Source organism: Carcharhinus amblyrhynchos, chromosome 2 (genome assembly GCF_965287045.1).
Source record: "Carcharhinus amblyrhynchos chromosome 2, sCarAmb.v2.hapA, whole genome shotgun sequence".
NCBI classification, from domain to species: Eukaryota; Metazoa; Chordata; class Chondrichthyes; order Carcharhiniformes; family Carcharhinidae; genus Carcharhinus; species Carcharhinus amblyrhynchos.
Window position 1 is genome coordinate 146,855,784 of NC_137325.1, and position 22,222 is coordinate 146,878,005.

At 44.3% G+C, this 22,222-nt stretch overlaps 1 protein-coding gene across 1 annotated transcript in view; it reads left to right on the forward strand.

Moving 5' to 3' along the window:
- LOC145359361 (diacylglycerol O-acyltransferase 1-like) overlaps positions 1-22,222 on the forward strand; it is a 93,306-nt gene that overhangs the window by 17,941 nt on the left and 53,143 nt on the right. Inside the window, exon 2 of the mRNA XM_080213949.1 lies at positions 761-848. Coding sequence (XP_080070075.1) covers positions 761-848 — 88 coding nt within the window. The remainder of the gene's footprint in view (positions 1-760; positions 849-22,222) is intronic.

A 22,222-nucleotide genomic window follows, 5' to 3' on the forward strand; every position in this document is an offset into this window, starting at 1 on the left:
TACATTGTGGTTATTCATGAAGACCTGACTCGGCCTTCCTCCTCAGCTGAAGTATGGTGATCCGCTGGTTAAATCACCACCAGTCAGCTCTGGCCCTGAAAGGGGTCATCAGGGAACATGGCAACTTCATCTTAAACTTTGCAGATTTCATTGATCATTATGATGTCTGGTGAGGCTTGGCAGCCACCACCTCAACTATAACACAAAATGTAGATATAAAACTAGAGAATAAAGACATGAGAATTCTTTGGTCAGAGTAAGCTCATCTTCTGCCCAGCTCTCAGTTTGATTTACAAAGGTACAGCAGTATATAGGTTGTTCCAGGATCAAATTCAAATTCTAATGATCCAGAGAAAGAGAGTTTAAATCCCTCTGACACTTAGGAAATTTGGTTTTGGCTTAATAGCAGATATCAGTAAAAATGAAAATAAAGCTAATGGATTGTTGTAACAATCCAATGTGTTCACTAATATCCTTCAGGGAAGGAACTTGTTCAGGTCCAGACCAACCTGTAACTGTCCTTTGACATAGCCAAGCAAGCTGTGCTGATGTATCAATCCATTACAAAGAATGACCAGATTCCTCCGCTGCTTAGAAGGTAGTTCCTCGCAACCTTCTGTGCGCAACTAAGGAGGGGCAATAAATGCCGAGTTTACCAGGGATGACTGCAACCTGAAAATGATTTTTTCAAGGATTTAAACTGAGTGTCAATTGTGCAATTGTGGGACCTGATTTCTGATTATCCTTTTGTTTGTTCTAGTTGTCACAAGCATCAGGAGTCCTTGTTGAGCTCAGCGAGTGGATACAGTAACTACAGAGGAATTCTCAACTGGTGTGTGGTCATGTTGGTGAGTCCAAATGGGCCTGCTCACAAATCTGTATTTTAATATGTCCAGTTACAGAGGAGGAAAAACTAGCATTGACACAAGGCCACTTTGAAGTTGGGTTTGTGAGTCAGATCTTCAACTTTTAGAATAGTGTCCCGTGTGAAAGGAACATGACCCTTCTTTTGAAGTTTCTAAAGCATTTGCCATCAGCGTTGTTGTTGTCCTATTTTCCTGGTGTAACAAGTTGTGAAGTGCAGGCACTGCGCCAATAATGCAGCAACAATTCTGACCTCGTCACTGAGATTTAAAATGTGAAGGCACCCTAGTTACACTGAGAGATTCTCAACTGAGGCATCAATGTCCCAACTTCTTTGCAATTGATTTTATGTAAATTGTGTATCTCGTAAGATTTAGGTATTTGGGTATTCACTTGAACTGCCCTAACCTCCAGGGCTATGGGTGAAGTGCGGAAAAATGAAATTAGTGCAGCCAGATCATGGACACGATTGGCTGAATGACCTCCTGCTGTGCTGTAAATATCAATGAGTTGTCTTCATCTGTGAGGTAAATAATTTTCTCTGCACCAGTGCCCCACAAAGTTGTGTCCTCAGCCCCTTACTATATTCCTTATACACCTACGACTGTGTGGCCAAATTCCCCTCCAACTTGAGTTTCAAGTTTGCTGATGATGCCACCGTTGTGGGCCAGATGTCAAACAATGACGTGACAGAATACAGGAAAGAGAGAATTGGTAAACTGCTGTGACGACAATAATCTCTCCCTCAATGTCAACAAAATGAAGGAAATAGTCATCAACTTCAGGAACTGTAGTTGAGGGCATGTCCCTGTCTATATCAATGGGGATGAAGTAGAAATGGTCAAGAGCTTCAGATCACCAATAACCTGTCCTGGTCCCCACAGTGATGCTGTAGTTAGGAAAGCCCACCAATGCCTTTACTTTCTGGGGAAGAGAAACTTGGCATGTCAGCTACAACTTTCTCCAACTTTTACAGATGAGATACATAGAAAGCATTCTTTCCAGTTGTATCACAGCTTGGTATGGTTCCTGCTCTGTCCAAGACCGCTAGAAACTACAAACCGCGATGGGTTGTACAAGGGCTGCTCTTGGATGTTCGAGAATAGCCTAGTACTTCATGTACGCTTAAACCGGACCAGATGCTGGGCAACACAACAGCTCAGTGACTATCACTGTTTGCTGTGCAGACACGTGGATTTGGGCCAGTGTGTGTGGGAGTTTGCGCATTCTCCCCGTGCTTGTGTGGGTTTTCTCTGGGTGCTCTGGTTTCCTCCCACACCCCAAAGATGTGCTATTAGGCTGATTGGAGGTAATAAGTTGTCCCTACGTATTAGTTTTCCCTCAATGTGGAATGCCATAAGCATAGATAAGGGTCATGGGTGGAGGGGGGGACTGGTAATGTTAAAATGGTGGAGCGGGCTCGTTGGGCCGAAGGGCCTGTTTCCCGGGCTGTTTTTGTTCTTTGAGTCATGAGCGAAGCCCATCACGCAAACCAGCCTCCCATCCATTGATTCCGTCTGCACTTCCCACTGTCTTGGAAAAGCACCAGCATAATCAAGGATCCCACGCACCCTGGACATACACTCTTCCACCTTCTTTTGTCGGGAAAAAGATATAAAAGTCTGAGACTGTGTTAAACCAACTTAAGAACAGCTTCTTCATCGCTGCCATCAGACTTTTGAATGGACCTAACTCATATTAAGTTGATCTTTCTCAGACCCTAGCTATGACTGTAACACTACATTCTGCACTCTCCTTTTCTTCTCTATGAACAGTATGCTTTGTATAGCAAGAAACAATACTTTTCACTGTTTACTAATATAAGTGACAATAATAAATCAAATCAAAATAGTGATTTCTGTGTAAATACAGCAAATAGACCATTCAGCCCAACCAGCCAATACCAGCCAATATTCCTTTCAAGTCTTCTCTCATCTTTCCTCATCTAAATCTATCTTAACCCATTGTTCCCTTCAACCTCCCAAATACTTTTCTAGCCTCCCAATGAATGTGTCTATACTATCCACTTCAATCCCATTCCCTGTAGTAATGAAGTCCACATTCTCTCCATTCTTTGGGTAAGGATGTTTTTTCTGAAATTCCTGTTTGATTTCCTATTCAGTTCTACCAATTGGACATGAGTTTAATGATTGCAGGCTTTATCTGGCCTCGACTACTTTGCTTTTAATAAGCAAGTAGCAATTGATTTTATTGAAAGGCTAAAATGGAAGTTCGAGGCCCAAGGTACAGCATGCTGCTAAGAGTAGTGGAGATGAGAAGGATCTTGTATGTGAAAAGAATTTATTATATAGATTGTTTGAGAACTGAGTATTTTTCAAGTGCCTTCACTGTTAGTAGGCTCAGAGTAATGCTATAGAATCCCATCACGGCAGATGTTAGAATTTAAACTTAAAACATCTGAAATTAAAAATCTAGTGACCATTAAACCATTGTCAATTATTGTAAAAAAAAAAGCATCTGGTTCACTAATGTCCTTTAGGGAAGGAAAGCTGCTGTCCTCGCCTGGTCTTGTGTGTGACTCCAGATCCACAGCAATGTGATTGACTCTTAAATGCCCTCTGACATAGCCTGACAAGCCACTCGGATGACAGATCACCAGCACCTTCTGAAGGGCAATTAGAGATGGGAAAAATGCTGGTCTGGTCTCATTGAATAGACTGCACTGTTAAGTTTCTCCATATTTATTCCAGATGGTTTTCTTGCCTTAACATCTCGGGTGACTTCTGTAGGCAAGGTCTCATTTCCAATGAACACGGGTCCACCTTCCTTATCTGCCCAGTATTTAGATAGCCAGCTCACAAATCAAAGCAAAAACCCTCTTTGTTGTATTTTGGTAACTAGCTAATTGTGTGCCCTCATATCATTAATGGATGGAATTACAATAAATATTCCTCTAGAAAGAATATGAAATGATAAACAGTCAGGTTTAGTAGATTGTAAATGAACATGAACTGTAGATTTGTGTTGGATACATTCCTCCTGTAAACTGTGTTAAACTGCAGGACTGTTTAGATACTCCAATCAATAACTCGCTCTAATCCCTCAACCCTGGGCTTGCCAGATGGTCACTGCCAGTAATACGCAGACAGGCCAATACTGATCTCTACACTCGGGAATGCTGCCTCTGGATGGATAAGTAGAAATTCATCCATCACAGTCCTCTTCATTCAGGCAGGGGCCAGAGAGGTGCTAAACAGAATTTCCAGGGGGCTTGGAATATCAACCTTCATGTGATTGCCTGTTACTGACAGATCAGAAAAATCTCGGTGGTTAATCTATATCCCTGGGACAAAGAAAAACAATTAACAACAAACTCATGTGAAAACAAATCACAAGATGTTTTTCCTTAATCAATGAAAATGAAGTACTCCTCCAGTACAGCACTGCACTACAAATATTGAATACAGTCCCAGATTCTGGAAGAGATCTTGATCCTGCATAAAAATCCAGCTGACATTCCAGTGCGTTACTGAGGGAATGCTGCACTGTCAGAAGTGTTATTTCTAAGCTGAGATGTTCACCCGTCTGCACTCTCAGGTGGACGTAAAAGATCACTTGGTGCTCTTTTGAAGACAAGTGGGGAAGTTATACCTGGCATCCTGGCTAATTCTTATCCCTGAATCAATATAACAAAACCAAAAGAAAATGATACTGCTGGACATCTGAAATAAAACCAGAAAAATTCAGCCAGTCTGTGGAGAGAGAAACCGAGCTAACTTTTTGAGTTCAATATGATTCTTGTGTAGAGGGAGCCTCGGTTCAGTGTTTCATATCAAAGACAGCGCTGCTGGCAGTGAAATACCATCTCAGCACCACACAGGAATACCATCCGTGATTGGCAGTGTGCTGTCTGTCTGTGAAAGGGAAAAAATTTGCTTTTATACAATGATTTCCATGCCCTCAGGATAGCTCAAAGTGCTTCATAGGCATTGAAATGAAATTATTTGTGCGTAAGAACAATGCAGCAGCCAGTTTGCAAGCAGCAAGGTCCCACAAACAGCGGCTAATCTTATTTTGATGGTTTTGTTTGGCATGTAAATGTAGGTCTGGATGCCAAGGGGCACCCCCATTTTTAAACAGAGTTTTGATGTTAACTTCAGCAGTCATGCAGAACCTTATTTACAATGCTTTGAAATAAATAAAAGTGACCAAAGAAAATAGGGAGAAGAGAGCATGCAATTGTATTCACTGGCCCAATATTTTTTCATGGTTTCAGCAGTGTCCAGACAACTATCAATTCCAGGAGCTTTGAAGGAAACCTTCATGAATTTGCTAACACCAACTGACGCCAGGCACACTGACTACCTAAAGTGGGTTTTAAAACACCATCTAGAAACTTACTGCAAATCAAGCATTGGTAACAGAGCATGACTTAATTAACAATCCCGATTGCCCTGCCAGAAGCAGTAAGGACAGTTGAAGGAAGCAGTGGAGTTACTAAAATCCTGGTTAATTCAGGGTTTTTATTCTCTTCTCATAACGCTAAATTATCATGGGAGGCAGGGCTGTAATATAAAGCTGGACGTGTGGGTTGAAATGTGATACTGAGCAAAGTCAAGTCAGGCATTACTGATTTCTATAATAACTGTTTCATTAACTAATTGAGTGAAATGGAGCACATAAACCAACCCCACAATGGAGTTAATTCTGTTTGGGGATTATTGGTTTATGTAATCCACACCACTCGGATTTAACCGTGTGAATGCTTCTAAAGCCCAACAGGATAAAGGTTCCGCAAAAAAAATTCAGTGGGCAGCCTTCTGTTTGAATCTGAATGTTGTGGGTTCAAACCTCGTTCCAGGACATGAGTATTTAATTTGGACTCTCTCCCTCTCTCCAGTGTGATGCTGAGTGCTGTTCTTCACTGTTATCAGTTGGTGTCTCGGTACTCCAGATGCAGCATTAAACTGAAGCCCAAATGTCTGTTCAGATGGTTGTTAAAAAATGCTATGGGACTATTTGATGGACTAGCAGTGTTCTTCATGCTGTCTAAATCAAACTTACCTCAAGCAACACCTGAAGGAATAAATTAACCGCTGCATTCTTTCCTTTGGATTTGTCAGAATCTGCTGTGCACCAAATGGCTACTATTCTCCCTCTCCCCCCAACCCCCCACACACACAAACTTGTCTCAATTTCCACTTAATCCATCAGATGCAGTGTAGGCAAAACTCTGACAACGCTCAGCTCCACTTTGCCACCACCTGTTTCGATGACTCTGCTGTTGTTAAATTGTCAGACAGCTTATCTGACATCTAGTACTCGAGAGGCAGAAATTTCCTTCCATTAAATATTGGGATCTAAAAATGTGCAGGTCAGGTGACTTGGCCGTGGGAAATGCATGGGTTTATAGCGATATGGTGGAGGGATGGGCCTGTGTAGGATGCTCTTTCGGAGAGTCAGTGCAGACTTGATGGACCAAATGGCCGCCTTCTGCACTTCAGGGATTCTATGGTTCATTGTTTTCTGTCCCCACTCCAAACTCCCTTCCTTCCCACCTACCGACTCCAATCTTTTTCATGACAACAGCCTGAGATCACCAAGCTCTTTGCAATCCTGGTGTCACATTTGAACACGAGAAGCTCTGACATCACATTCATGTCATCCCCAGGACTGCCTAGTTCCGCCTTGGTAATATTGCCTGATTTCAGCCCTGTCTAAGTTTATCTGCTGCTGAAACTCCCATTTTTGCCTTTGATACCTTCAGGTCGACTATTCCAATGCATTCATGGCTAGGCTCTGAAATTCTACCCTCATAAGCCTGAGGTCACCCAAAACTGCTGCCTGTGCCTTAATTTGAGCCAAGTCTGGTTCCCCGTCACTCCTATGCTCACTGGCCTACATCAGCTCCCAGTTGAGCAATGTGTCAACTTTAAAGCGATCTTTGTTTGAATAGAGGGGAGTATGGTAGGATGAGAGAAGAATTGGCGAATGTGGACTGGGGGAGTGCGTTGGAAGGTAGGTCTGCTGAGGAGCAGTGGAGGATCTTTAAGGAGATCTTTCTTGGTGCTCAGCAGAAATTTATTCCGATGGTCAAAAAGGACAGTAGGAAGAGAGGTAATAAGCCGTGGATAACGAAGGAGGTGAAGGAAAGTGTTAAATTAAAAGCGGAGGAATTTAGAGTAGCTAAGAGCAGTGGGCGAGAAGAGGATTGGGAAAGGTTTAAATGTCAACAAAGATTGACAAAAAAGTTGATAAAGGAGGGTAGAAGAAGCTATGAAGCTGGGCTAGCACTTAATATAAAAAAGGATAGCAAGAGTTTTTATAAATATATAAAAAGGAAGAGGCTGGCTAGGGTGAACGTTGGTCCCTTAGCGGATGAGAAAGGGGACCTAGTGGTAGGGGATGGGGATATGGCTAAGGTCTTGAATAACTTTTTTGTTTCTGTCTTCACGGAGGAGGACGTGAATAATTTGCCGGGTGTTAGCGATGGAAAGGTGGTAGGACTGGAGGGTCTTAATGACATTACTGTTACTAGAGAGGTGGTGCGCGACAGACTGGAGGGGCTGATTGTGGACAAGTCCCCAGGACCGGATGGAATGCATCCGAGGGTTCTGAAAGAAATGGCGGAGGTGATAGTGGATGCCTTGGTGGTTATTTTCCAGACGTCGCTGGATTCCGGGGAAGTGCCGGAGGATTGGAAAACGGCTAATGTTACGCCGTTGTTTAAGAAGGGTGCCAGGCAAAAGGCGGGGAATTACAGGCCGGTTAGTTTAACGTCTGTGGTAGGTAAAATGTTAGAATCCGTCATTAAGGAGGAAATTGCGAGGCATCTTGAAGGGAATTGCTTGATAGAGCAGACGCAACACGGTTTCATTAAAGGGAAGTCGTGTCTGACAAATTTACTGGAGTTCTATGAGGATGTGTCTAGGGCGGTGGATAGAGGAGAGCCGGTGGATGTGGTCTTTCTGGATTTTCAGAAGGCGTTTGATAAGGTACCTCACAAGAGGTTACTGCAGAAGGTCAGAGGACATGGAGTTGGGGGTAGGGTGTTAGCGTGGATAGAGGATTGGTTGTCAAATAGGAGGCAGAGAGTGGGGGTCAATGGGTGCTATTCGGATTGGCGGTTGGTGACTAGTGGAGTGCCCCAGGGGTCGGTGCTGGGGCCTCAGCTATTTACCATTTATATAGATGATCTGGAGGAGGGAACCGAGTGTAGGGTGTCGAAATTTGCTGATGACACCAAGATTGGGGGAAAGGCAAATTGTGCGGAGGGTGTGGAGAGTCTGCAGAAGGATCTAGATAGGCTGGGCGAATGGGCCAGGAAATGGCAAATGGAATTTAATGTTGGCAAGTGTGAGGTGGTCCACTTTGGTAGACAGAATGGTAGGAAGGACTATTACTTACGTGGCGAAAAACTGCAGCAGGCGACGGTGCAGAGGGACCTCGGGGTCCTTGTGCATGAGTCGCAAAAACCCAGCCTGCAGGTGCAGCAGGTGGTCAGGAAGGCGAATGGGATGCTGGCCTTCATAGCGAGGGGGATTGAATATAAAAGTAGGGAGGTCTTGCTGCAGCTGTATAGGGCATTGGTGAGGCCGCAGCTGGAGTACTGTGTGCAGTTTTGGGCGCCGCACCTGCGCAAGGATATTTTGGCCTTGGAGGGAGTGCAGAGGAGGTTTACTAGGCTGATACCGGAGTTGAGGGGGTTGAGCTATGAGGAGAGGCTGAATAAACTAGGCTTGTACTCGTTAGAGTTTAGAAGAATGAGGGGAGATCTCATTGAGACGTATAAGATGATGAATGGGATGGATAGGATAGAGGTGGAAAGACTCTTCCCGCTCAAAAAAGACAGTAGGACTAGGGGGCACAGCCTCAAGATAAAGGGGGGGCAGTTCAGAACGGAGTTGAGGAGGAACTTCTTCACTCAAAGGGTGGTGAATCTCTGGAATTCTCTGCCCGTTGAAGTGGTGGAGGCTGCCTCGCTAAATATTTTTAAGAAGCGGGTTGATGGGTTTTTGATAAGAGAGGGGATTAAGGGTTATGGGGAGAGGGCGGGAAAGTGGAACTGAGCCACGACAGATCAGCCATGATCTTATTGAATGGCGGGGCAGGCTCGAAGGGCCAGATGGCCTACTCCTGCTCCTATTTCTTATGTTCTTATGTTCTTATTATTGTTTTCAATGGTCTTGCCTCTCTCTGTATCTGTAATCCCCAACCACACAACCCTTGGAAATTTCTGACTCTAAAATAAAATCATGGAATATTCATCGGATATGAGTAATTTGCAAGGCCAACATTTCTTACTCATCACTGGAATCATAGAAAGTTCGTGTCTGTGCTGGCCAAAATCAAGCCACCCAGACTAATTATACTTGGCAGCATTTGGTCTGTACCCCTGCAGGTTGAATGATTCTTGAGCTGCAAATCCAGACACCTTTTAAATGAGTTGAGGGTTTCAGCCTCCACTACCCTTTCAGAGAGCAAGTTCCAGATCCCCACAACCCTCCTCCTCTTACCTTTCTACCAATCACTTTGATCTGTGCCCTGAGTCACTGACTTCTCTGCTGAAGTAAATAGACCCTTCCCATCCACTCTTTTCAGGCCCCTCATTAGAGACAGTAAATCTCTATCTAATCTCCCCTTAGGCTCCTCTGCAAGGGAAACAACCCTGGCCATTCCGATCTTTCTTCATAGCTGCTATTTTCCAGTCATGGCAACATCCTCATAAATCTCCTGTGTACCCCCTCTACATCCTTTCTGTGATGAGGTGACCACGGCTGCACACAGTAATCGAGTTGTCCAAGAGAAGGTGGTGGCCATCTTGAACCACTGCAGATCAACTGATGTAGGTCCACCCACGGTGGTGTTTGTGAAAGAATTCCTGGATCTTAACATGGTGACATTGATGGAACTGCGATTAAAATAATGTCAGGGTGGGGGGAACTTGCAGGTGGTGAACTCATGCATCTGCTGCCCATATCCTTCCAGATGGTAGGGGTTGTGAGTTTGGAAGGTGTTGTCAGATTTTGTGCATCACCAATTTTGATTGCTCCAATATTGGTGGTTTACCTTCAGTTGCATCGCAGATTGGTCAGTGAGGGAGTAGGAGCAGACAGCTGCTGCTTGTGGAAATGCAGCAATGTGTGATAGATCCTTTGGAGAGTGCCAGGAAAACAGAGTGAAGCTATAGGCCTAAGCTAACCAGGAACAAGATTGAGATAGCAACAGATTATAAAGGTTAAAGAGTTGGGGTGGAATTTAGAGTACAAGAAAGGAAAGAACTGAAAGAGACATGTCAGGAACTGGTCAGGAACCAGTTTGTAGCTGAAACCAATCAGTCTGTTGTAAGCTTGAGTCCCACAGCAGCAGCGTGCAAAGGGCTGAAGCTGATCCAGTGTTTTAAAACATAATCAGCAGGGCAGTAAATCCTGGCACAGCACCCGGGTCTTGCAGTGTAATCCGGTGTAGTCCAGTGCAAAGTTGTAATCTTGATGTCAGAGGCTCCAGGAATTGAAGCCAAAATTGGAGAAAGACTGTGTGCTCACCAAGAAAAACATTGAGCTGGTCTGGTTGATGCTGGACAGTGGCAGCTGAAAGTGGCAGTTAATCTGGAATTAGAACTAAAATGCACTCGCTGTTAAGAGTTGGGGAACAAAAGCAATGGAACAGAGAAGATTTGCAGAGAAAGACTCAAGTATGGCAGCTGTTGGCCAAGGATAGAGGCGCTGAATGAGTAGGCTGACTGTCCAAGGGCCACCTTGTAGGGAGCGCAGAAAAGGAAGGATTCATAGATCTTGAGATCGCAGAGGTAACATAGTAGGATGATGCCAGGATGACTGACTTCCATTATGTGGAGAGACTGGAGAAAGTGGGAATCATTCTTCTACACAGAAAAGAAAATTTAGAGAAAAAGATTTTATCGATGGACCTGCTATGTCTGTCTTTGTCATTCCATTCTCTGTCTTTCTGTCCTGTAGTCAGATATAGGGCTGACATGCAATATCCCAAGTATCTGATTGGAGGCTATAATTTTAACAAAGCTGTACGTTTTATCCAAGTTATGGATGAATATGGAAAACCACTAATCAAAGCTAGTTATAAGAAACTAACTTTTCCCCTTTTCCCACTCCACTCCATCGCTCCTGGGACAGGGTTAACCAGAGATAACTGAAAAGGTTCCTTAAATCCCACACAACTATTCCTTTATACGTTTACAATTCCTTCCCCCTCTCCCCACCACACCAACTCTCTTGCCCGGCCAAGATGGGTAGACTGCCGATGTACTCTGTGACCGGCCCAGTGAACTGGGCTGACTTTCTATTTTCCCCCTATCCAGTCTCCGCGTGGGAAACCTTCTACTGCTCTGTTGATGGTGTCCCCATAGTTACATGGCTAAGATTGCCTCAGTTGCTTGGGAATTAGAAACACAACCCCCATTCTAAGTGCCAAAGCATCCCTGTTACACTGTCAGAATTTTACAAGTTCTTTGTTGCAGCAAGCACTCTGACTTGGAGTTGGATATGAGTTGTCTTGGCAACTGTTTGGCTTGCTGCATTACTGATCTAAAGGGATTTTTTTTCTTTTAAAAAGAAGTTCTGGGCTTTGGAATATATTTAGAACATAGAACATTACAGCGCAGAACAGGCCCTTCGGCCCACGATGTTGCGCCGACCAGTTAAAAAAACAATGACCCACTAATCTAAACCAATCCCTTTTCGTCCATAAACCTATCCACGAGAAATTTGAGAAATTTAAATTTGAGCACAGCCCCAAGAGCAATAAACAAAGTTTTAAATAGCAGCTCGTGTGACTAAGTGAATTCACTGTCAGCTGCATGTGACTAGAGAATTGTGATCTGAAAAAGCCATCAAGCTTTTTCACTAGGTCTTACCTGATTAGGCCAAATCTGATTGGAAATATCCCTATGACTCCCACCACCTGCCTCTACCAGCACTGCCCAGTTAACATCCCTTTGTTCCATTTCCAATATTAATACAACTAATAAAGTGGGGAACTAAACGCACTTTTGTAATAATGCGTTTCCTCCTGAGTTCACAGAATCACGACAGGCCGAATGGCCGCCTTCTGCACTATCAAGCCTGCATCAGCAACAATCCTACCCAGGCCCTATCGCTGTGATCCCATGCTACCCTACTAATCCCCCGACACTGTGGGGCAATTTAGCATGGCCAATCAACCCAACCTGCATATTTCCAAACTCCAGATGGATGCTGGAGCACCCGGAGGAAACCCACATAGACGCGGAGAGTGTTCAAACTCCACACAAACAGTCACCCAAGGCTGGAATTGAACTCCAGGCCCTGGCACTGAGGCAGTAGTGCTGACCACTATGCTACCATGCCACCTGTTGCATATAAAGTAAAGTTTATTTATTAATCACGAGTAAGGCTGACATTAACACTGCAATGAAGTTACAATGCAATTCCCCTACTCGCCAAACTATGGCACCTGTGGAGGTAAATGCACCTAACTAGCACGTTTTTCAGACTGGAAGGAAACCGGAGCACCCAGAGGAAACCCACGCAGACACTGGGAGAATGTGCAAAGTCCACACATGCAGTGACCCGAGCTGGGAGTCTAACCTGGGTCCCTGGTGCTGTGAGATAGCAATGCTAACCATTGTGCCACTGTGCCGCCCAAGAAATAACTCTTCAAATCCCAGAGATTTAAGGACAAGCTGCAAGATTAACAACCATCTGTAAGGACCAGAGAGATGTAGGGGGAGGGTTGAGTTGGACTGTGGTCTGGCACAGAATAGATAGAGTCCAAAGTGCGAGGTGCCTCTGTACCAAGCATCAGGTTCAAAGAGCAGAGCTGATTCAGCCAAATTGTGTTTATTTGGCACTAGTTTAGTATATATCTGCATTGGCCGAGTACAAGTCAGGTGTAGAGATCTTGACTTTTAAGAATAACCCTAGTTGTCCTTCATCAAAGTTTCTGCCTCTGATTATGGTTTGCTGTGTACGTTTTTCCCACTTGGTTATGTTAGTACTGGAGATGGGAAAAAGGAATGGTGTGAACTCTGCCTCTGATTCAAGGAGAGCTGGGTAGAAGCTATTCTGTAGCATAGCCAAGTAAATAAAGGTAGTTTTTAATGTGTGCTGATGTGGAGATAGAGCGAGGTATATAAAATTGAGGGATCAGAGTGTGCATTGAAGAAACCTATTTTGCAAAGTCAAAATCCAAAGGACACCAATTCAAAGTAATTGGTGGAAGGATTAGAGGGGAATTAAGGGCTGTTTTCACCCAGGGATGGTGAGAGTTTGCAACTCTCTGTCTGAAAGAATAGTTGCAGCAGAACCCTGAATCATGTTTGAAAATAACACAAGGATATGCACTTGAGATACCATAACCTACAGGGCTATGGAACAAGAGCTGGGATTACAATGGATAGTTCTTTTTTTAATTGGCAAGGGCCAAACTGCACTGTGCTATAAACCCACGCAGACACCGTCTGTGGCAAGGTGGCACAGTGGTTGGCACTGCTGCTTCACAACGCCAGGGATCTGGATTCAGTTCCGGCCTTGGGTTCCTGTGTGGAGTTTGCACGTTCTCCCCATGTTGTATGAGTTTCCTCTGGATACTCTGGTTTCTTTCCACAGTCCAAAGATGTGTTGGTTAGGTGGACTGGCCATGTTAAATTGGCCCTTGGTGTCAGGGAGAGTAGCAGAGTAAATATGGGAATGTGGCCTGTGTGGAATTAAGGTCAGTGCAGGCTCAATGCACCAAATGAGCTCCTCCTGCACTGCATGGATTCTATGATTCTATACTGTTTGTGGGAGTTTGCTGTGTGTAAGTTGTTTGTTACATTTCTATACATGGCAGAGGTGACTACCCTTTAGAGGCATTTATCCTGGGGTTGTGGAAGACCTTTATATAAATGCAAATTAATGATTGTGTTAGATAAGTTTTTAATACAGAGTGATTAAGAATGTCTGAATCAAATAACCCATCCTATTGTTCCACACAAGTCAGAGATTTGCTTTTAAAGCTCTCCTCAGATGACTGTCATGTTCTGTAACACTTGTTGGTACCTGTCACTAGAAGAAAAGGCTTTGCCAATGTTGCTGTCATTCTGACAGACCTCTGATGTAGCTTCTGTTTCTCTGCTGTAGATATGTTCTCAATTGCTCAGATCACTGATCTTTTCAGTCCTAAATTGAGGGCAGATTAATGTTGTGGTGTCTCAGCAAAGTCATAGCTGTCTGAACTTGTTACACTCTACAAACTCTGTTCAAGAAAGGAAATAGGAATGACCCTGGTAATTATAGGTCAGTCTTACTTCGGTGGTTGGTAAGTTAATGGAAAAGGTCCTGAGGAATAGGATTTATGATCATTTGGAAAGATTCAGCTTAATCCGGGATAGTCAACATGGATTCATGAAGGGTAAGTGTTGCTTCACAAATTTGATTGAATTCTTTGAGGAGGTAATTGAGTGAAGGTAGAGCAGTTGATGGCATACATATGGATTTTAGTAAGGCGTTTGATAAGGTTCCCCGTGGTCAGCTCATGAAGAAGGTAAGGAGGTGTGGGATAGAAGGAAATTTGGCCAATTGGATAAGTAACTGGCTATCTCATAAAACACAGTAAGAAGTCTCTCAACACCAGGTTAAAGTCCAACAGGTTTATTTGGTAGCAAAAGCCACTAGCTTTTGGGCCTCTAACCCTTTGTCAGGTGAGTGGAGAGTTCTGATCACAAACGGGGGATGTAAAGAGACACACTCAATTTGGAGGAGGGGGCTAAAGGGTGGGTCAGTAAACTTGCTGATGATACTAAGATTGGTGGAGTGGTGGATGAGGTGGAGGGCTGATGTAGGCTGCAAAGAAACATTGATAGGATGCAGAGCTGGGCTGAAAAATGGCAGATGGAGTTTAACACTAAGTGCAAGGTGATTCATTTTGGTAGGACAAATTTGAATGCAGATTACAGGGTCAACGGCAGGCTTCTGAGGAATGTGGAGGAACAGAAAGATCTTGGGGTTCATATCCACAGATCTCTGAAGGTTGCCACTCAAGTGGATAGAGCCATGAAGAAGGCCTATAGTGTGTTAGCGTTTATTAACGGGAGATTAGAGTTTAAGAGCCGTGGGGTTATGCTGCAACTGTACAGGACCTTGGTGAGACCACATTTGGAATATTGTGTTCAGTTCTGGTCACCTCACTATAAGAAGTATGTGGAAGCATTGAAGAGAGTGCAGAGAAGATTTACCAGGATGTTGCCTAGTTTGGAGGGTAGGTCTTATGAGGAAAGGTTGAGGGAGCTAGGCCTTTTCTCTTTAGAGCGGAGGAGGATGAGAGGCAACCTAATAGAAGTTCATAAGATGATGAGGGGGATAGATAGAGTGGATGTTCAGAGACTGTTTCCTCAGGTGGATGTAGTTGCTACTAGGGGGCATAACTATAAGGTTCATGGTGGGAGATATAGGAGGGATGTCCAAGGTAGGTTCTTTACTCAGAGTGGTAGGGGTGTGGAATGCACTGCCTGCTGTGATAGTGGAGTCGAACCCTTCAGGAACTTTCATGCGGCTATTGGATAGGCACATGAAGCACACCAGAATGATAGGTGGTGGGATAGCTTGATCTTGGTTTCAGAAAAACTTGGCACAACATCGAGGGCCGAAGGGCCTGTACTGTGCTGTACTGTTCTATGTTCTAAACGGATAGTTGTCAGAGTGGCTGCTTGACAAATTTCAGGGTGATTTCCATATATGTCTTTCTTTTTCCTGTCCACTAAACCTGAGCTATTGAAGGGATTTCAATCTGTCCATTTTGTTCCATTATTCATATTGCTTCTGGCTTTTCATTTCATTCCTTTTGCTTCCCTCTCCTCTACACAAAGCAAACTAATCAGCGTGCCACAGCACCAAATGTCAAATGGACCTACTGCATGGTATCCAGCAATAAGTTCCCCTGATATACAACCTTTATCAGAGAATTGTTACAGTGCGGATGGAGACTATTTGTCCCTTTGTGTCTGTACCATCTCTCCAAATGTGCCATTTTCCTACCTTTTCCCCATACCTCTGCACATTGTTTCTATTCAAATAATCATCTAATGTCCTCTTCAGTGCCTCCTTCATGCTTCCAGGCAATGCATTCCAGACCCAAGCCACTCACTGTGAAAAAGATTGACATAGAACAACATTCCTAATTGATGTAGAGGGGTAATCAGAAGAAGATAACTGGCAAGACACTAAATAACATATTATGATCTCTGGAAATTCATGTGGACACTTGCCTCATCATCTGAGCTTGGGCTTTTTGCCATTTACATAGTGTCAAGATGTGTCTCTGTATTAATATAGCCTGCAGCAGTTTGTTACCTCCATGAAAATGGGAGAAGAAACTCTATATTCCTGCCAAATTACTTTCTTCAATTAATGTACTGCTTCTCCCTTCATTTCTTGGGCAAACCGGTAGCACAGTGGTTAGCACTGCTGCTTCACAACGCCAGGGACCTGAGTTCAATTCCTGGCTTCGGTCACTGTCTGTGTGGAGTTTGCACATTCTCATTGTGTCTGCGTGGGTTTCCTCCAGGTGTCCCGGTTTCCCCTCACAGTCCAAAGATGTGCAGGTTAGGCTGATTGGCCATGCTAAAATTGCTTCTTAGCGTCTTGAGATGTGAAGGTTAGAGGGGTTAGTGGGTAACTACATAGGGATATAGGGGGGTAGAGCCTGGGTAGGATTGTGGTTGGTGCAGACTCAATGGGCCAAATGGCCTCTTTCTGCACTGCAGGGCTTCTATGATTCCTCATTGATTTTTCTCTCCTTCCTCCTAGTTTTCTCTCTTGAGCTTGCGTGCTCTCTCTAGCATATGTTCTCTCATGCACTTCCCCTCGCCAACCCCCTTGCAAAGTTCTGAAGGGTGTCTATTACCTGTACGTCCGGATCCGACTGGCACCAAGTTGGTCAATCCTGGCTGGAGTAAGACATAGCAGTTAATGTATTCCTGCAGCTGATCATTACAGTGGAATATCTTCTTTTATACCACCATTTTGACACCATTTTTACACCATTTGTCACTTTGCCTTGCCCACCACATTAGTCTCAATGCTAATTCTAATCTTCAATTTTATTTATTACCTATCTGTTAATACTTCCAAAGTGATAAGAATCAATCATATGGTGTGGGACTGGAGTCACATGTAGGTCAGGCTGACCCAGGATGTCACATCGCCTCCGATTATTACTGCTCATCATAGAAGCCCTAAGTGCACAAGGAGGCCACAAGGAGACTTGCAAATATCATTCGGCCTGTCAAGTCTGCACCGTCAACAATCCCACCCAGCCCCTATCCCCATAGCTCCACACATTTACTTTGCTAGTCCCCATGACACTAAGGGGCAATTTAGCATAGCCAATCAACCCAACCCGCACATCTTTGGACTGCGGGAGGAAACTGGAGCACCCGGAGGAAATCCATGCGGACACGGAGTATTGCTGAATTGTATCTGTGAGTCACGCCCTTGGGCTGTGCTACTCCCAGATCAATTTGATCCATTATTGTGTTGCAATTTTCTCTGCTCCTAACCTTAAAATTGGGAACATTTAACCTTTGGTTTATTAGCTGATTGTACAAGTCCCAAATGATGCAAGTCCAAAATACCACACGGCAGATAAACTATTTGAAGGTGCTTTTTAAAATGAACTATTACTAAGATCACCCTCTGCACCATGATGCTTCTTTTCTCGTAATAATAAATGTTGATCTCTGCTTAAGAATTGGATTGAGGAATGCCAGAGCTAACAGTGACTGCTTTAATGAGGCTATTTGCTGATGTAGCTGTTGACCAGCGGATCTGTTGATGGTGAATTAGGATAGCATTGGTCTCAGTATCACTCCCCTGACACTGTGCTTGCTGCTGAACCTTGAAAACCCACCACAATCCTCACAGGAAATTCACTTTAGTTGTTTTCATTGTATGTCCAAACCCTTAACAGATATTGGGACATTCATATGGACACATTATCTTAAAACTGCCCAAAGACATTAGGTGATCGATGCTGTGACTGCAGGATAAAACTGTTATAGTCGCCAGCAGAAACATTGTGCTAATTTCGGACTTGCAAATATCATAAGTTAAATTTGAACCCTTGGATAACTGAGTTGATGGGCTTCCCTTTGCAAACCCACTGTTACAGAGGCACCCAAGCAGTCCTAATTTAAAGTAAAATAAGCAGTTGGTGCCTAATGAGGGTCTGAAGCCCAATAATCGTAGAATCCCTACAGTGCAGAAGGAGGCCATTCGGCCCATCAAGCTTTCACCAATCAGAATCCCACCCAGGCCCTATTCCCATAATAATAACCCCACATATTTACTGTGCTAATCCCCTGACACTAGGGTCAATTTAGTATGGCCAATCAATCTAACCCACACATCTTTGGACTGTGGGAGAAAACTGGAGCACATGGAGGAAACCCATGCAGACGCAGGGAGAACGTGCAGACTCTGCACAGACAGTAACCCAAGCCCCTGGAGCTTTGAGGCAGAAGTGTTAACCACTGTGCCATCATGCTGTCGACAGGTGCTGTTGAGGGAAGATCTGTTGCCCCTGGCTGTGTTGGATTTGTGTCGGTCCTTAAACTCAGCAAAGCGGATTTTTGCTCCTTTGTTAATACACAGCCAGCTGCTACCCAGCAATACGGCTACATGATCCTGGAAAAAGAGCAGCATGGTGATAATGTCATCTGTACAAACTTCTGTCTGGACGTGACACAATCACTGGTGTTGGTAACTGGTGGCAATACAATAATGTGAGGTGGACATTGGCATATTGTATAGCTCCATGTCAAATTTTGTTTTGTAACACTCCATGAAGCATCCTAGGATGCTTATACTGAGGTGACCAGAACTGAATACAATATTCCAAATGTGGTCACACCAACATCCAGTATAGTTGCAGCATAACCCCATGGCTCTTAAACTCAAGCCTCCTGTTAATAAACACTAACACTCAATAAGCTGCCTTCATGGCTGTATCCACTTGAGTGGCAACCTTCAGAGATCTGTGGATATGAACTCCAAGATCTCTGTATCCACTTGAGTGGATTCCTCAGAACTCTGCTGTTGACCCTGTAATCTGCAATCAAGTTTGTCCTACCAAAATGAATCATCTCGCGCTTATCAGGGTTAAACTTCATCTGCCTCTTTTCGGCCCAACTCGTATCTAGTGTATAGCATTGGTTGAAAGTCCTATGCGGTGAACAGGTCTTGTTTGAACCAGTGCATGAAGATGTTGGCGTGTTGAGGCGCAAATTTGGTCCCCATGGCTGTTCTGTTTGTCTGGATGAAGAACTGGTTGTTGAACGTGAAGGCATTGTGATCCAGGATGAAGCAGATGAGTTGTAAAATTGCATGTGGAAATTGGCAGTCATCAGCGTTGAGTACTGAAGCAGTTGCAGCAATGCCATTGTCATGGGGAATGCTGGTTTAGAGCGCCGAGGCATCCATTGTGACAAGGAGTGCTCCTGGTTCAACTGCTCCACGTGTGCTGAGTTTCTGTAGGAAGTTCGTAGTGTTGTGATAAAAGCTGGGAGTTCTTTGTACAATGGGTTTCAGGATGCCCTCGATGTAACCGGAGAGGTTCTCGCATCGAGTCCCATTACCTGATACAATAGGACAGCCGGGTGTGTTTGCCTTGTGTATCTTCGGGAAGCAGTAGAAATCTCCAACGTGGGAAGTATGTGGAATGAGAGCTCGGAGGGTGCTCTGAAGGTCCAGATCAAAGGTCTTGATCAGTCTGTTGAGTTGACGGGTGAGTTCTTTGGTCGGATCTGCAGGTAACTTCTGCAGTGTTCCCCGTTGTTCAGTTGTCAGTACACTTTCTTGCAGTAATCTGTTCTGTTCAGTATGATAATGGCCCCTTCTTTGCTGGTTTGATGACAATGTTGCGGTTGGTCTTGAGAGTGCGGATGGCATTGCGTTGTGCTTGAGTAATGTTTGGGGTTGTCTTGAGTGCAGCTGATAAATCTGGTATTGACGCATCTCCTGACAGCTTGGGCATACATGTCAAGTCGAGGGCAGCAGCCTTCCAGAGGAGTCCAATTCAATTCTTTCCTCCTCGGTTGGCTGTCTCATTGTGTTCGCTGTTGGCCTCTTGGGGTTTGTGGGAGAACTTCCTCAGCCCCATTCGCCTGATGAATTCCCCTGTCTGGACGAAAAGGGATTGGTTTAGGTTAGAGGGTCATTGTTTTTTAACTGGTCGGCGCAACATCGTGGGCCGAAGGGCCTGTTCTGCGCTGTAATGTTCTATGTTCTATGTCTGCTGCGCGACTGATGGAGTCTATTTTGGTGGTGGGGCAGAAATTGAGCCCTCAGCTGAGAACTTTGATTTCATCTGGCTGAAGTGTGTAGTCCGACAAGTTGACAATGGGCTTCCCTGCAGTGCTACTGTTTTCTACTGTCGTACTGGGAGAGGCTTGGTTGTTGCTGGAGGTGATGCTGAGTTTCTGAAGTTTCCTGTTCTTGGTATGCATGTAGATAGTGTAGTTCCTTTGCGTCATCCGCTTGGCCGAGTTTCACAGCTGTTCTGCGTCCTGACCGCAAGTTGAGAATATGGACTCCACCTTGGCCTCCAGGATGCGGCGTTTGCTGTAGAGCTGGTGTACGAGGTGGTTGAAGAGTGTGAGAGAGGTGCGACGGTCAAGTCTCTCAGCGTAGTCTGTATCATAGGTCCAACGCCAGTATGTCCACATTGTGAATCTTTACCCAGTGATGATAAATGAGCAGCTTTTGGGACTGGGTGACGCAATAGGTTTGACATCCCTGCCTGCTCTTGGACTCAGCAAATGTGAATCCTCAAACCTCCACTTTCCAAATGGATGGACAGACATTAAGGAATTGTTTGGAAACTCTCAGCAGACCACTGTCTGGGGTAGTGTGTTGGTATGCCTAACTGCTGTTGCTGAGCGAGTTATGAACAGTTTTAACTGGATTATTTGTTAGGAAAGCACAAAAGCAGTATCTGATCAAACATTTCTTTGGGGGGAAGCCAAATAAAAATCTAGCTCATGAGAATGATCACGCAAGTTACAAAGGGCAGCTCAATTTTCAGCAGTCTCTACTTCCTCTAATCATTTCTCACTTCCTTAATTGATTCTTGTACTACTTGGCAGTGACTGTCGGATCAGTTTTTAGACCTTTACCTGCAGTGTGAGCTTGTCACTAAAAGATAGCTCAGTGATAACTCTCTCTCCCCTTCTACAGAATACTAAGTGGAATGTGTTTTCCTGTTGCTTCTCCACTCCACTTCCATGTCTGACCTTTACTCTAAAATGCTTTCTGATAGTTTGCAGTACTCAACTATCCCACAAAACAATGTTTACCCACTAAAGGGGGTAACTTTGTGGCTATCTCTTAACCTGATCTCATCACCACGAGTTACACCACTCCATTGTAACTGGTAATCTTGGTAAGAGCTCTGAACAGCACCTGAATAGTTATATAGTTTGGACTGTAATGAGGCGAATCTATGAGTCTTATGAAGCTTTGAGCTCTGCTCTTTTATCCAGGGTACAGTAAGTAGTCTCACAACACCAGGTTAAGTCCAACAGGTTTATTTGGCAGCATGAGCTTTCAGAGCACTGCCCCTTCATTAGGTGAGTGTAGGATTTGTTTCACAAACAGGGCACAGATAGACACAAACTCAATTACAAGATAATGGTTGAATTGCGAGTCTCATCAGGTAATCAAGTCTTTACAGGACATCTTCTCCAGAGCCTTCAACATGTCATCGATGAAGACAAACATCTTGCCGAGGTCATCCCCACTACTTGCCTTCAAACAACCACACAACCTCAAACAGACCATTGTGCGCAGCAAACTACCCAGCCTTCAAGAGGACAGTGACCACAATGCCATACAACCCTGCCATAGCAACCTCTGCAAAACGTGGTGAACAACAGAGTAGTGGTGGAGGTGAGATCAGGTTAAAACAGACCTGGTTTCGTTCAGGGTTGCAGATCAGAGGTCAGGTAATACAAAACAAGATTTGCTGCACTATGAGAAGTTTCAACAGGCTATTCAAAAGAAGAGGGCAAATTCATTATATTACCTATAATGGCCAGTTACCAACAGACAATTGGCCACAAAGTTACCTTCCTTAGTGGGTAAACATTTCTTCGTGGAATGGTTGAGTACTGCAAACTATCAAAGCATTTTAGAGCAAAGGTCGGACGTGGACATGGACGTGGAGTGGAGAAGCAACAGGGTCATCGACACCGATGCCATCATCTCACATGAGAACACCATGCACCAGGTACACAGTACATATCCTTGTGACTCGACCAACACTGTCTAATGGATATTCTGCAGGAAAGGATGTCCTGAGGCATGGTACATTAGTGAGACCAAGCAGACGCTGCTACAATGGATGA